At 40.6% G+C, this 14,456-nt stretch overlaps 1 protein-coding gene across 2 annotated transcripts in view; it reads right to left on the bottom strand.

The window, feature by feature from the left end:
• PIP5K1B (phosphatidylinositol-4-phosphate 5-kinase, type I, beta) overlaps nt 1–14,456 on the bottom strand; it is a 315,005-nt gene that overhangs the window by 56,035 nt on the left and 244,514 nt on the right. For both annotated transcript variants that reach the window (XM_011948884.1, XM_011948885.1), the window contains one exon: nt 12,760–12,904. In XM_011948884.1, coding sequence (XP_011804274.1) covers nt 12,760–12,904 — 145 coding nt within the window. The remainder of the gene's footprint in view (nt 1–12,759; nt 12,905–14,456) is intronic.

Raw genomic sequence — 14,456 nt, 5'->3', positions numbered from 1 at the left:
TTTTTTTTGCTCTGTTGTCCAGGCTGGAGTACAGTGGTGCAATAACAGCTTACCGCAGCCTCAACCACCCAGGCTCAAGCCATCCTCCCATCTGAGCCTCTGAGTAGCTGGGACTACAGGTGTGTCACTGCACTTGGCTAATTTTAATTTTTTGTAGGGATGGGGTCTCACAATATTGCCCAGGCTGGTCTCAAACTCCTGGGCTCAAGCAATCCTCCTACCTTGGCCTCCCAATGTGCTGGAATTACAGGTGTGAACCACCACACCTGGCCTCTAATCAGCTTTTTAGTCTCCCACTCAAACCTTAGTTGAGCAGACAAATGAAGATTTCCAAAAATCCGAAGAAAACCTCCAGTATAGAATATGTAGACTGAAACAAAGAGAAAAAGGCAGCCTGGATGAAAACTAAGACTAAAAAGGGAGAAGAAACAAAAATCAGAGCAAAACAACAAACATAATCCTAAAATCTTCAGGAAAAAAGAGAAATTACAATCATGAAAAAAGAAAAGATTGCTAAAAATAAAATCTCAGTGAACAAAAAAAGAATTCTTGCAAAACATGGTGCGGAAATTAAAAACTCAGTGGAAGGATTAGGAGATGAAGTTGAGGAAATCTCTCAGAAACTAAGACAAAAACATAAATAGATGGTACTGAAGACAGAAAAGTAGAGAAAATTGGAGGACAAATCCAGGATATTCTATACGCATAAAAGTTATTACCAAAAGGAAAAAGAAAATAGAGAGGAGGAAATAAGAAAATAGTTAAGAAAATTTCCCCAAACTCATAACATGAGTTTTCAGGTTGAAAAGGCCCCCTGAGTGCTTAGCATGCTGGCTGAAAATAGACCTGCACCAAGGTCTAGCATCATGAAATACTGAGACACTGGGAGAAAATCGAAGAGTTTACAGGTTTCTGCAATAATAATAACAATACAAAGAAAGAGAGAGAGAAAGAAAAAGAAAGAAAGAAAGAAAGAAAGAAAGAAAGAAAGAAAGAAAGAAAGAAAGGAAGGAAAAGCAAGCCAGCCATTTACAGAAGATCAGCAATCAGAATAGCACTGAATTTCTCAATGGTAATTGGAAACTAGAAGACAATGGAGCCAAGCCTTCACCATGTTGAAAAAAAAACCCAAAAGATTTGCAATCTAGAATTCTATACCAGTGAATCTATCAATCAAATGTTAGGGTTAGAATACAGACTTAGACATGCAAGATCTCAAATATTTAGCCTGCAATGAATATTTTTCATACTGGAGGATGCTGTAGATTCTTTGGAAAGTGTTCTACCAAAATGAGGGAGTAAACCAAGAAAGAGGAAGAAGCAAAGAGGAAGATGTAGGAGACGACAAAGAAGGGAACTGATACAGACAAGAGGCGACTAGAATCCCCAGAATGATGGAGGAGAGAGGCCCCAAGGTAACATTTGTACATCAGGTCCTAGCGGCAACCAGTTCAGTCCAGGCTGGTCAGAAGTGACTGGCAGAACCTTCTGCAAGACAATAAAATGAACAGAACCTCATGCACTTAACTTGCTTGAGAAGCAATGAAGACACTGGTGGAAAGCTTAGGGTTCCATTAAGGAAAAATACACAGAAAACTAAGCAGACCAAAGAACAAGGCAGAAAGTCACACAGGAAAGGAAACTCAAACATAGTATATGACACTATTCACACAACCATAATAAAATACTCAATATCGATCGGACTACAGTCAAGATGTAACTACACAGGGAAACTGGAATTTCCTGTTGTAGGAGGAGGGGGTAGGAACAGTACACATACGTGGTATGTGTGGGGTGGAGAAAAGATAGCTAAATCTTCGTCTTCTATAGTGGACAGTTATTAGCTAATGCCTATACCCAACAGATCAAGCAATAACAATATAAGCATGTAATTTAGAAAAACTGAATTAATTGCCAATGGAATCAGCTCAAAGAGTTGAAGGTGATTGCACATGGAGACAGTAAACCGTAGGGAGAGGAGGACTATGACTTGCTCTTTTTCTTAACACATGTCACATGACTATTTGTTAAACTCTGGGCATAGAATTTTGATACAAAAATAATTTATAAATTTTAAAATCAATCAATACATTTTTTAAATAAAATGGCTGGATGACATGATGGCCAAAGGTCCCTCTTATCTCCAAAGTTCTGTGATTCTTTCAGGATGAGTTTTACTACTTAGGTTGGAAAGGCAGGAGGGTGGACAGGGAAAAGGCAAAGGTTCGACTGGTTTCCCAAATGAGCTTTGACCTGGCCTTGGAATACCTGTCCTCTCTCCTGTCACAACTCAGTGACCACACAGAAAGCAGCAGGTGAGGGTGGTTGGAATTAGGAGAACACCAACCCAGATGCACTTGTATACAAATAAAAGACAAAAAATCCTCTCCCGGACAAAGTGCTTAGTCAGAATCATTCTTCCAGTGTGATGAGAAGCAATGAAAGAAAAGACAGAGAAACTCTACCAATTTTTCCCCATGTAGCCTTCAGGATGAAATTTGCATTTCAGCAAAATCCTTCATTTTGAAAACAAGTCTGGTCATTTTTAAGTTATTTTGTGACCGTCCATGCACTAATTTATAATAGGGCTGTCTGGAAAAATAATGAGCTCCTTTACATCATTACACATTTCACCTTTATTACTTTATCCTTGAAAACAGGTGATTCAATGATTCCATTTTAGATTAGTATTATTGTGAATGGAGAGTTTTACATTGTCTCCTAGTTCCCCCGTTACAATTACCTAATTCTCCTGCACCCATAACTATCATGAGCTAAATGCAAAGGCAGGTTGTGGTAGAGGCATCTGGTCTGTCTGTGGGAGGCTGGGCCAGCTTGGTGCTGTGAAGTGAATGAGTCCTCAGCAGCAGGTTTATGTTAGTGGACTTCCCCAGTGAAATTCCTTCCCCCCAAAATCAACAAGTCATTTAAATTACAGGAGATAAAGCTGACTACTGTGGTGATGACTCCAGAGATAACAGAAGGATTAAACAAAGGATGTTGGGACCAACTTTCTACTTGCCTTAGAAGAAACTGTTTGTTACTCTTCCTGTATATTTGAAGTATATCAGAGAAACAAAAATGAATCTTGGGATTCTTGCAGAGCTCCCAACTAGAGGACCTCTGGGTGGAGGAGACATGGCCAGAACTGGTAACACGAACCTGGAAGTTCACCTGTTACAGATCCCAGGCCCACACAGGGAACACTACTTTGCATACAACACAAGAGCTAGGCTCAGAAGGCAAATGGGAATACAGGGGCTGGGCCAAAGGGAAACGTCTCAAAGAGAAGGCAAAGGGGAATACAGGGGCTGGGCCAAAGGGAAACGTCTCGAAGAGAGCCCATGGAAGGGAAGGCAGCTGAATGGGTGCGGACAAGCTCCTGGGAAGGGTGCTGCCCTGTGTGAGGCTGCTGGCCAGGGGCTCTCTAGGGTGAGACAAAATTTGCATAAGGCCGGCTTCACCCAAGAGTGCAACTGTCACATGGACAAACCAAACAGCAGAGTGAAATGGTCAGGGTGGAGAGGGACTCTTAGGGCTCAGAAGGACCAAGCTGACCTTTAAGCAAAGAGTGGGAGTCAGTGGAGGCCAAGGAATCTGAAAATTACCCTGCTTGACTATAGAACCAAGGATCTCTGTAGACTCAGGGAGGTCACGAACAGCCGCTGGGCAGAAATGTATGTTGGCTTCAGGTCAGAGGAACCACACTGCGGAGCAGGTTTGGGGCTGGCTGAAGCATTTCCCAGAGGTGTTGCTAACCTAAAATACCTTCGTTAAATGAAGTTTAGCCTAAAGCTGCCTCCTTACATATCTAAGTTTGGACTAAAGGTTTTTCTGTACATCGATAACTACAACAAGAAGAAGTGTAAACCAACCATAGTTTACATTTGTGCCAACCACTGAGTCTCACTCAATCAAATGTAGCCAACTGTTCGAACCATGTTCCAATAAGGTAAATGCCAAGCTCTGACCAGCCAGTAGTTTCCGTGCCTTACTTCGGTTTTCTGGACGCCACTTTCCTTTTGCCGTCCATAAATCTTCTTCCACCACGTGTCGGCACTGGAGTCTCTGAATCTGCTGTATGATTCTGGGGGCTGCCTGATTCACATATTGTTCACTGCTCAAGTAAACACCTTTACATTTAATCCAGCTGAACTTTTTCTTTTAATGCCTTTAAGGCAAAAAGTCACTTTTGCTTAGGGCCTGTCCAGGCATGTCTGAGGTATGAGAAAGGAACTGAGGTCCTGTTCTCCTTACTAGAATCTGAAAACATATCCACTTTGCTATGGTTTTATATTTCTGGCATTACATGTTATGTCCTCTTAATTTCTTCAAAGAGTCCAGCTGTGTCTCAGTTGAACCACAGACAGATGCTGTTTCACTACTCAGAAAGAATAGAGAGGGGAGAAGAGTTTATTTCCAAAGAACATTTCTCTTGTATCCCGGTGTGGGTAAGAATTTTTTAAGGAGCTTGCCAAAATGCAGATTTCAGGGCCCCATTTCTAGATGTAGGGACCCTGATGTAGGAGCTAGTCACACTGAGAAACATTTCTCTAGAGGCTCCATGAAGGAGGGCAGAGAATTGAAGAGTGTCTGCAGAGGTACATCCACTACCAGCAAACCATTCTTCCAGAGACATAGCACTAGTGTTTTAAGTCAAGGGAAATAAAGATGTGGTGTTTTAGTTCCAGAATTAAGAGGCAGAGAATGGATTTTAAAAAGTCATTTTTTTGGTCAGTTAAAATATTCAAAAATTGGCCAAGTTTTCCCACTTTTTTTTTGGCAATAGGATTTATCCATAAACTAAATCCACTAAAAAATCTTAGTAACACACAAAAAGCACCTAGAAATATCATCACACACGAATTCCTCAAAAAATGTGAATGTTCTTTGAATTAATGCTGAATCCTAAATTATTCTTCATATAATGTCAGATATCTGAAAAATTCACTTCAATTTCCTGCCCTGGCAGAAATATATGAGGGATCATTTGAAAAGCTGATCACTTCAGAAGTAATTCTATAATTTGTCAAAAAGGAAAAAAGACATCTGGCAAAATCCAGGTGCAGACTAATGTGATGTAAATCCATGTTTTTTCTTCTACTTTTTTTTTCTGGGGGTGGGGAGGAAAAACTAAACTAACAGGCATATTATAAAGCTTCTGCAGGTTCCTGTTTTTTGTTTTTTTTTTTTTTTCTTTTTTTTTTTTTGAGGCAAGGTCTTGTTCTGTTGCCCAGGCTGGAGTGCAGTGGCATGATCATAGCTCACTGCAGCCTGGAACTCCTGGATTCAAGCAATCCTCCCATCTCAGCCTCCCAAGTAGCTGGCACTACAGGCATGTGCCACCATGCTCAGCTGTGGCTTTTTTTTAATTGTTGTTTTGGTAGAAATGAGGTCTTGCTTAGCTGCCCAGGTTGGTCTCAAACTCCTGGGCTCAAGTGATCTTCCTGCCTCGCCTCCCAAAGTGCTGGGATTAGAGGCGTGAGCCATCTCTCTCAGTCAGGTTCCAATTTTTTCAGCATGTGCCTCAGACACAACTGAAGAAAGATGTGACGCCACTCAGGTTCACTGGTAATGCCGGCAAGCCTATAATGGCTTTAATTTTTTAAATGGAATATTCTTCTTCCAAGAGACTGAATAAGGAAGGTTTTTGCTTCTCCTCTAGATATGTGGCATCATTTGCTTGATGACTTCATTTCTTGACACTTGGGAAAAGATGACTAAATCCTTCTCTTTACTAAGAATGAATGAGTGTGACCACATTTCCCCCCATTCTGTGTGTTTGCTCCAGACTAAGATTCAGGTAAGGTGGGGTGGGGGGTGGTGGGTTCACAAATGATGTATTGGTAATAATGTAGAAGTGTTTTGTAAGGGCATGGGTGATGGCTATCTGCTCCCAAACTGTGTCAGCTGCCTTATCAGAGGGAGTCTCACCTGGGTTCCTCAAGCTTACAAGACTCTTTGAGGAATTCTCAAGCTAAAAATCTATCCCATGTGTCTGGAATTAGCTAAGACATTTCTATGAGTATTTACAACCAGCACGGTACCCAGGAATGTGTTATTGATTATCAGACAGACTTGTTGGTAAATACTGGAGTCTCTAATTGCACAGATCATTAAAAAATGTATGGCTACTTTACATAGTACTATTACATTGGCATGATAATAAATTGGTTCCATGATTACTTCTATAAAAGTCTAAATTGATTCCTGTTCTTGCACTCACACTCTAACTTTGCAAAGCTTTGACTTTTTCTTCTCTCTCTTTTAAAAAAGCTCCTGTGTCTGTCTAGCTTTTGCTCCATGTGCTGTGGTTGTTTTTATCCTATCTCAACTCTACTTTGCAATGCTGGGGCCCAGAGTTGGCAAATGGTATCCCATAGGCTCCTTGACCAGGTGCTGTCAGTCAAGGCACTGCAGGACTTGGATGAGAAGGTGGCAAGAGGACAGAAGCTGCTGGCTTTCTGCTCTCATTTATCTTTCTTCCATTTCGGGGCAGTGTCTCTGGAGGTGGCTATGTTCTTGCCCTATCCCAGCTCTTCAGGTAGCATCCTCCGCCACCATCCCTTCTCTAAGGCGGCAGCAGGTATCATGGCAGAGCTGATGGTGGGAGCTGCCTCCTGCCGTTATTTACCCGAGTTTCTGCAATTTCCCCCTTCAGTCTTCTAGCCTCCCCACATTCTGTAACCAATTCGCTTTGAAATTCCAAGTGTGTTTTCCGTTTCCTGAAAGGACTCTAACAAAGTACTCCGTGATGGCTTTTTGCCAAAAACATCATGCCCCTTACAGTCAGACTTAGGAGGAAGCCGCAAGGTGTTAGTGCCTCAAATCCCTTGGTTATTTTATTTCAACAAACGCTTTATGGGGCTTACTATGTGCCAGAAGGTATAAATGCTTTCTAATTGTTATTTCATTTAATCCTTATAACAACTCTTTGGGGGCAGTAGTATAGTAATTCACACTTTACAAATGAGGAAACTGAGGCACATGACGAGCAAGTAACTTGCCCAATGTTAGATCACTAGAAGTGGCAGTTTGAGAGCTAATGTCCTAAGTGATGATTTAGCAAGACGCATGAGCATCTTTACCCACCACCATCTGAGGCAGTGGGGGTAGGAGGGTCTGTGTGCAAGGCAGGAGTAATCAGATTAAGAAACACAAAAGAACAAAGAGTCTGGAGAGGTCATCTTCAGTGTTTAGCATCAACAAGTCTATCATCCTACGAGTGGTTGTGCAGCCCTAGACTGGTGTCTAGGTATGGCAGGTAGTTGTGAAGTTCACAGCAGATAACACAATTGTGCTATCTTTCCCTTGAGATTAGGGTTAGGGGATTGGAATCACTAGGAAGTTTTTGCAACTAACTGTTCTCCCTTCATTTTGTAAATATTAAAGGTTCCTGCTGACCTTGCTATATCAACAGAAGATATAGGATTTTCTACACCTAGCAGGAACATATCTAATAAAAGTCTTCTCTCAAAATTACATAGTGATTTGGAGTCCACCTGGAGAGTTGGAAATAACAACTTGAGGAAATAGCTATTTTAGGTTTCTTATAAATTTAAATTAATGTTAAATTTTTAAAGTGTTTGAACATTCTGTCTCTAACATCTTTGAAGATGAAAATCCTCCCTCAAAATCCCATGGAAAAAGAAAAGGCAAAAAGATGAAGAAGAGAACTTGTAAGGATGTCACCAAATTTTCATGAAAAGCATCATCTAAGCAAGTTACTTATCATCTGAAACTGTGTATTCTATATCAGTGCTGTAGCTGGAAGTCATGCCTCCACCTTTTAGCCATGTGGCCTTGAGAAAGTTACCTAATGTTGCTAAGCATCAATTTCCTCATGTGTAAGATGGAGACCATAAATATAATAACTTTACAGAATTGCTGTGAGAATTAAATCACTTGACATGTACAAAGGGCTTAACATGGCCCTTAATAAGGTTCAATAATTAGTTGCTGCTACTGTATCAGATTATTACTGGTGGTTTGAAGCAGGATTAATATTATGATAGAAAAGCTGCCCTCGCAATGTTGTTTTTAATAAGCAAAATTCACCAATAACTGGTAGAACAAATACTATAGGTGTACATTAACAGAAGCCCATTGGCTGGGTGCAGTGGCTCACACCTGTAATCCCAGCACTTTGAGAGGCTGAGGGGGTGGATCACTTGAGGTCAGGAGTTCGAGACCAGCCTGGCCAACATAGTGAAACCTTGCCTCTACCAAAAATACAATAATTAGCCAGGCATGGTGGTGGGTGCCTGTAATCCCAGCTACTCAGGAGGCTGTGGCAGGGGAATCGCTTGTACCCTAGCGGCGGAGGTTGCAGTGAGCCGAGATGGCGCCACTGTACTCTAGCCTGGGCCACAGAGCGAGACTCTCTCAAAAAACCCCCAAAAACCAAAACCCAAAAACCAAAAACATAAACCCACCACTTAAGTCTCAAACACAGGACCAGAACTCATGTTAGGAAAAAAAACCAACCAACCAGCCAACCTAATAAGTATTTGGAGGCCGTGATGCAGGAATGGTACAGTGGAAAAGACAAGAGGCTTAGACCCTAGAGACCTGTGTTCAACTGAAGTCCTGCTAACATGCTCAGATATGTCACACAAGGTTTCTGCATTTCCCTTTTCTGATATTTTAGACAAATCTAAAGGAAGATCGCTAACCTTTGGGATGGCTCTACTTGCATGTCTGTGAACCTCAGTGGTAAGCAATTTGTGGGGAAGGGCTTTTGGTTAGAGTGTTTCCGCTCCTGTTCTAGGTCTACAACACTGTAATGGCAGGAAGACGACGGCACAAGACTGTTCGATCTGCTGGGCTAGCCTCTGAGATCTAGAATGTTGGACTCATCATTTAGGGACCCTTTACCAATTTGCCCTCTATGTGCAAATGACCAGTGGCTTTTTCTCTGACATTTTTGCCCTTCTCGCAATACTGCAAATGCCTGCAGGGTGAGCCCAAGTGTCAGAAATAGCCACTAACCAAATCTGAGACTGGATAGAGTGGTGACACTGGTAAGATATCTTTGATGGGGAAAGCATAGATGCACTGGAATGAAGTGTGACTTTCAATTCCTTATGCATAACCAGAGCTTTGGCTTTGCTACCAACTATGCAGGAAATCATGAAAATATTCGTATGTGTAACCTATTTCTACAATATTAAATGAAATTGTTCTTAACTTTGAGGTAAAACACACTTGCCTCTATATTTCTTAGTGCTCAATTTATACCTCTTTTAAAAGAACAGACTTCTTACTAGTAAAGAAAAATGCAAGTATCAAAAATTCAGAACTTAAATCTCACTAGTTGACTGGGAAGCAATGCCCATGACAGTTTCTCTTTATTCCTGTGATCTGCATGCTCTAACACAAGACTGCACAGTGCAACTTGAAAATGTGTACTCCCAATCAGTAGGTTAGATACATACTTTTAAGATGATACTATTTTTTTCTTTCCTTCCTAGCAAATTTTTGGAGTACATTAAAAAAAGAATGGGTTACTATTAAGAGTTTTTGAAGTTACAAAGAATAATCCTTTAAAAAAAAAGGAATAATTCTAAGAGACAGCAATTTCCCACTGCAGTATATAATTTAGGTGTGGAGGCATCCAGGCACTAATCAATACCTTGCCAACTGAAGGATTCTAAAAAGACTGACAGAATGACAACTGCTAGTTGAAGTATTTGCAGCTTATTGTAGCATAGATATGTATAATATAACGTCAAAATTGGAAAACAGACCACTTTGCCTGAACAGAAAAATGATTCATAAAGAGAAAAATCTGACGTGTAAATTAGAACATCAATATTCAACATTTTTTTTTCTTTTCTCTTTTTTCTTTTCAATGCATTTCTTTCCAGGCTCTCTGGAGTAGGTTTCGAAAATCAGCTGGCCAGAGGAGATTTAGAATAGTGTCTATTTATTGCCGGAAGAAACACCATGTGGGACTAGGCGGGCTCTAAAGGAAAAAATGATAGAATCAAAAATATGAAAAAAAATTTTTTTTTTTTTTTTGGTTTGCTGGTGAAGTTTGCCAGTTGAATAATGAGGGTTGGGCACAGTGGGTCAGGGAAATAGGGATATTGACGCCCGGGAGTTCTCAAACTGTTGTCTTCAGGGTTTTTTTTTTTTTTTTTTAGCACCTTTATGCCTCTTTTCCTTAAGATTTCCCTAAGTCTGTGATTAAGACCTGAGGCCTTTCTATCACCTTCTTGTGCACATCAAGGCTAAAAGCAGACACTACGGGAGCAGGTAGGTGACAGCAGATGAATGAGGCAGAGGGTGGTGACCTAGGGGGTGCAAGGTTTTCCCCTCCAGCTGATAAATGCCAGGAGGAAACAGAGCCAAAATTATATGGTGACCAAGATCCTGATTTTGCAAAAGAATCTGCGTATTTTAGCGAAGTTGTCTGGTTTTTAAAGGGTGGCTCATTGAAAAAACATTCTAGGCTCACTGAAATGCTTTTGTCTGGGCTGTATCTCATTGGCAGGCACCAACTTGACTGTGGTTCCTGCTGTAGTGCTGCTGGTGGCCCAGTTTGGTGGCGTGTTCCAGGATGAATTTCCTGGTGCCAGCCTGGAGCCCATGCCCACTGCCTTTCCACAGACTTTGTAGGCACCCAATTATCTAGATTAAATTCCTTTCTGGTTAAGATGAAGTGGTTTCTTGTTCTTGCAGGTGAACCTTGATTGATAGTGATATATAAGATATCAAATTGCAATTTGGAGATACAGTGCCAAAGATGAAAACAATGCACTTGTTTTAAATAAATATTTAAAAGAAAGGAAAAATATCATAGATAACTCATTTTTTATTTTTCCCCTCCAAATCTATATGCGAGTCAGTATCGGCATAAATAAAAGTATCGAGAATGACAGCACAGTTCTGGGAGCATGTGGAGGTGGAGCATGCAGAGGTAGCTTCCAGGATGGCCAGGAACGATTGGGAGTCAGGAGGAGGCCCTGCCAGGCCCCGGGAAAACCTTATGAATACCCAAGAGTTGAATACCTCTGGTCAAGAGACTGGATACTTACCTACCACCACCACCACCACCACCACCACCACCGCTACCAAAACACAAAACAAAACAAAACCCTTTTATTGTTGGCGAAAATCTCAGTAAATGATTTAAGAGCACATCTGATTATATGCCCCAATAATTACCATGACAGCAAACTGTAAGAAATCACCATGGCTTCACATGAGAATTGTTTTTGACCTTGCTAAGAACTTCCTGCAACTTTCCAGCTATCTTTTGGGCTGCTATTTATATTTGAGAGCAAAAGAACTTTATATAGACCCACGTGTTCAGCTGCACCAAACAGACAGGAAAGGCTGTTGCTTGACTAATTTACATACCAGATTTAAACATTTGACATTAATGTTAAGTATTACACATTAAGTCATTTTAAATTTCTCTAATCGAAGGAAACTGACCAAATCAATAACTTTGTATAGTTTAGATGAGTTAAATAATTTTTAATAGGGCCTTGTTGACCCTTAGAGCAGAACAATGCAAACTCAGGCCCAGCTAAGATTTGTGGCTCACCTTGCTACCCACTTGTTCCACTTTTCTTTTTTTTTTTTTTTGTTCCACTTTTCTTGCCTAGACTGGCCGCCTAACCTGCTGGCCTACCTAATCTTGTATCTAGCTGAGAGAGGAGGAAACAGCAACAAAAAAGAATTACTATAGCAGGTCCGATTAGCAAACTTTAACTTGCCAAAACACTAAGCTAGACTCTATGGATATCCATATATTAAAAATAAATCTACTTTATTGACTCCTCTTCCTGGAAATCAACCAAACTGCTATCCTGGATTTGGAAAATAACTTAAAGTATAAGAAATTCTTCACCTGCATAAATCTGATCTTGATTCTTGAGAGCTAGGTTTCAACAAGAACTTGTCTAACATTTAGCAAATAATTATTATTTTACTTATTATTTTAATTTTTTATTTTTATAACATTTTATAGAACTCATAAAATGGTGCTTATATAAAAATTCACACAAAGTTGCTAGAGAGCATACAATTTCCAAAAATCTTACAGGTTACGTGAGATATTTTGATACAGACATGCAATGAATAATAATCATATCAGGGCAAATGGGGTATCCTGACTTCTGCTTCTGATGTTCTGTCTCCTTCTCTGACTCTGACCCTTCTTCTTCTGTCTTCCCCTTACAAGAACCCTGTGATTATACTGGGCCTATCTGGATAATTCAGGATACTCCTCCCATTTCAGGATCTTTAATTTAATCCCATTTGCAAAGTCCCTTTTGTCATATAAGGTAATATATTCACAGGTTACGGAATTAGGATGTGGGCAGCTTTGGGGGGGCGGGCATTATTCTGTTTACCACAGTCACTAAGATCACACATACAAAAGAGAATATTACAATATCTTTGCAGCTACCTGTGTAATATTAACTAAGAGTACTCACTCTGAAGAAACCCATTCCTAAAAAACTTACTAAAATAAAAATGACAAAAGATTGGTCTTCTTCCATTGAGCCAAGTATATAATTTCTACTTGACATAATGATCAACTGTAAAGAAAGATCACGAGGGTTTTCCTGCCAATGTTCTTTTGCCACAGTAAAAATCAAGCATGTTCTCTCTCCGACTTACGAGGCAGATGACAGGCACATGCTAGTTGTTAGAGATGTGTTCTCATTCAGAGATACTGGTTCAGGCCTGATGTTGACTTGGTAACAGCCTGATGGGTTATCTGACTGCACTAAATATTACCTGTTTGAATAGAGTGTAGGCCTGCCGTGTGGATAGTGCTCATTGACGTATAAGGAAGAAGATGAAATTGTGGTCGCCAAGGAAGCAGCTTCAAACAGCGATGGAGTGCTAGGCACCAGGTCTGGCCTGTGTCGGGATCCCAGGGCTGGGAACGAAAGCAACACACACATTCATGAATCTCAAGAATAAATGCAGCTTTAGTATCTATAATAAGAGAAATGAGTCAAAAGCATTCATTTTACCTAGGAGGCTGCAAATTCAATTATGAATTAACTGCACTTTTTTTCTGATTTATAGCAGAAATATAAAATAGTTTCTTGCAAACAGGTTAAACAGAAAGGAAATTGCATTAATTTACAAAATGGCTCATGGAAATGACATTATGAATGTTCTTTTAAAAACCTAATAAAGTGATTTACTATTTCAAAAAGATGGCATAAAAAAACTCATAGGAGTTTAAGCAGATAATTTGACAGAGATTAAAAGGATGACTGGCAAGTGTATAAACAGACAGTGAACCTTTCTGCCCTCCCTGTGATACGCACATATCTATGATTCTCAGGTTGGATCTAAGAACCCAGGCTTTTCAAGAGCCAGGAAACAAATACTTCAACAGACTAACAGTCAGCTCTACCTTAACCCCACCTGAGCCCATAAATACTTTTAAACACTATCCAGGACTCTTCTTGACATATTTTAACAGCAAAGCTGCCTTTTTAAAAATGAGAAAACACTTATTTTTTCTTTAAAACTTAGGGGCCCATGAAATTACTTGTGCAAGAGCCCACCCTTGTGAGGAAGGAGGAATGTTCAAGGCTGAGCAGTAACCCCTGCCCATCTCTCTGGAGTCTACGTGGGCTCTTTCTATCACGCCCCCAGACTGACCTAAAATAGATGCTAATAAATACAATTATAACTTTAAGGTGTTCCTGGTATTCCTTTATGGGCACAACAAATTGAAAATTAGAGGTTTTTAGTGTGTAAATATAAACTAACCCTAATAGGGATTCCCGAAGTGCTGGGATTACAGGCTTGAGCCACCGTGCCCGGCCTACCCTCCATTTCTTTCTACAGCCAGTGTGGTAGGCAGAACTCTAAGATGACCCCTAATGACCCACACTCCTGTAAATTCTCCCTTTGTTGTGGGGCCTGCAAACATGGAGAGCTGTTATTCCTGTGGCTATGTGATATGACCTAGCAAAAGGGATTTTGCAGATGTAACTCAGGCTACCCTGAGTTGGCTAACACTGAGTTAGGCAAAGGGAAGATTATCCTGGGGAGCTTCACCTAATCGTATGAGCCCTTTAAATCTGGGTCTAGAGGTCAGGGACAAGAAGTCAGAGAGAAAAAGTGTTAGGGCTTACTTGCAGGACATTCTGTGTTTGAAGATAGAGGGGCAGCATGGTAGGGAATGTGGATAGCCCCCAGGGCAAAACACGGCTCTTTGTTGTCAGACAGCAAAGAAGCAGGGATCTCTGCCCAACAGCTAAAAGGAGCTGAATTCTGCCGACAACATGAATAAGCTTGGAAGAGGTTTCGTCTTCTTCACTTCCTGATAAGAACTCAGCCCAGCTCAAAACAACCAGCTAGCATCATAATGACAGGATCATACCTGATATAAATGATGAATTGATGGGTGCTGACGAGTTGATGGGTGCATCACACCAACATGGCACAAGTATACATATGTAACAAAC

Source organism: Colobus angolensis, unplaced genomic scaffold (assembly GCF_000951035.1).
Source record: "Colobus angolensis palliatus isolate OR3802 unplaced genomic scaffold, Cang.pa_1.0 Scaffold286, whole genome shotgun sequence".
NCBI lineage: Eukaryota > Metazoa > Chordata > Mammalia > Primates > Cercopithecidae > Colobus > Colobus angolensis.
The sequence above is the reverse complement of the archived record's forward strand: the minus strand, read 5'-3'. Positions and strand labels throughout refer to the sequence as shown.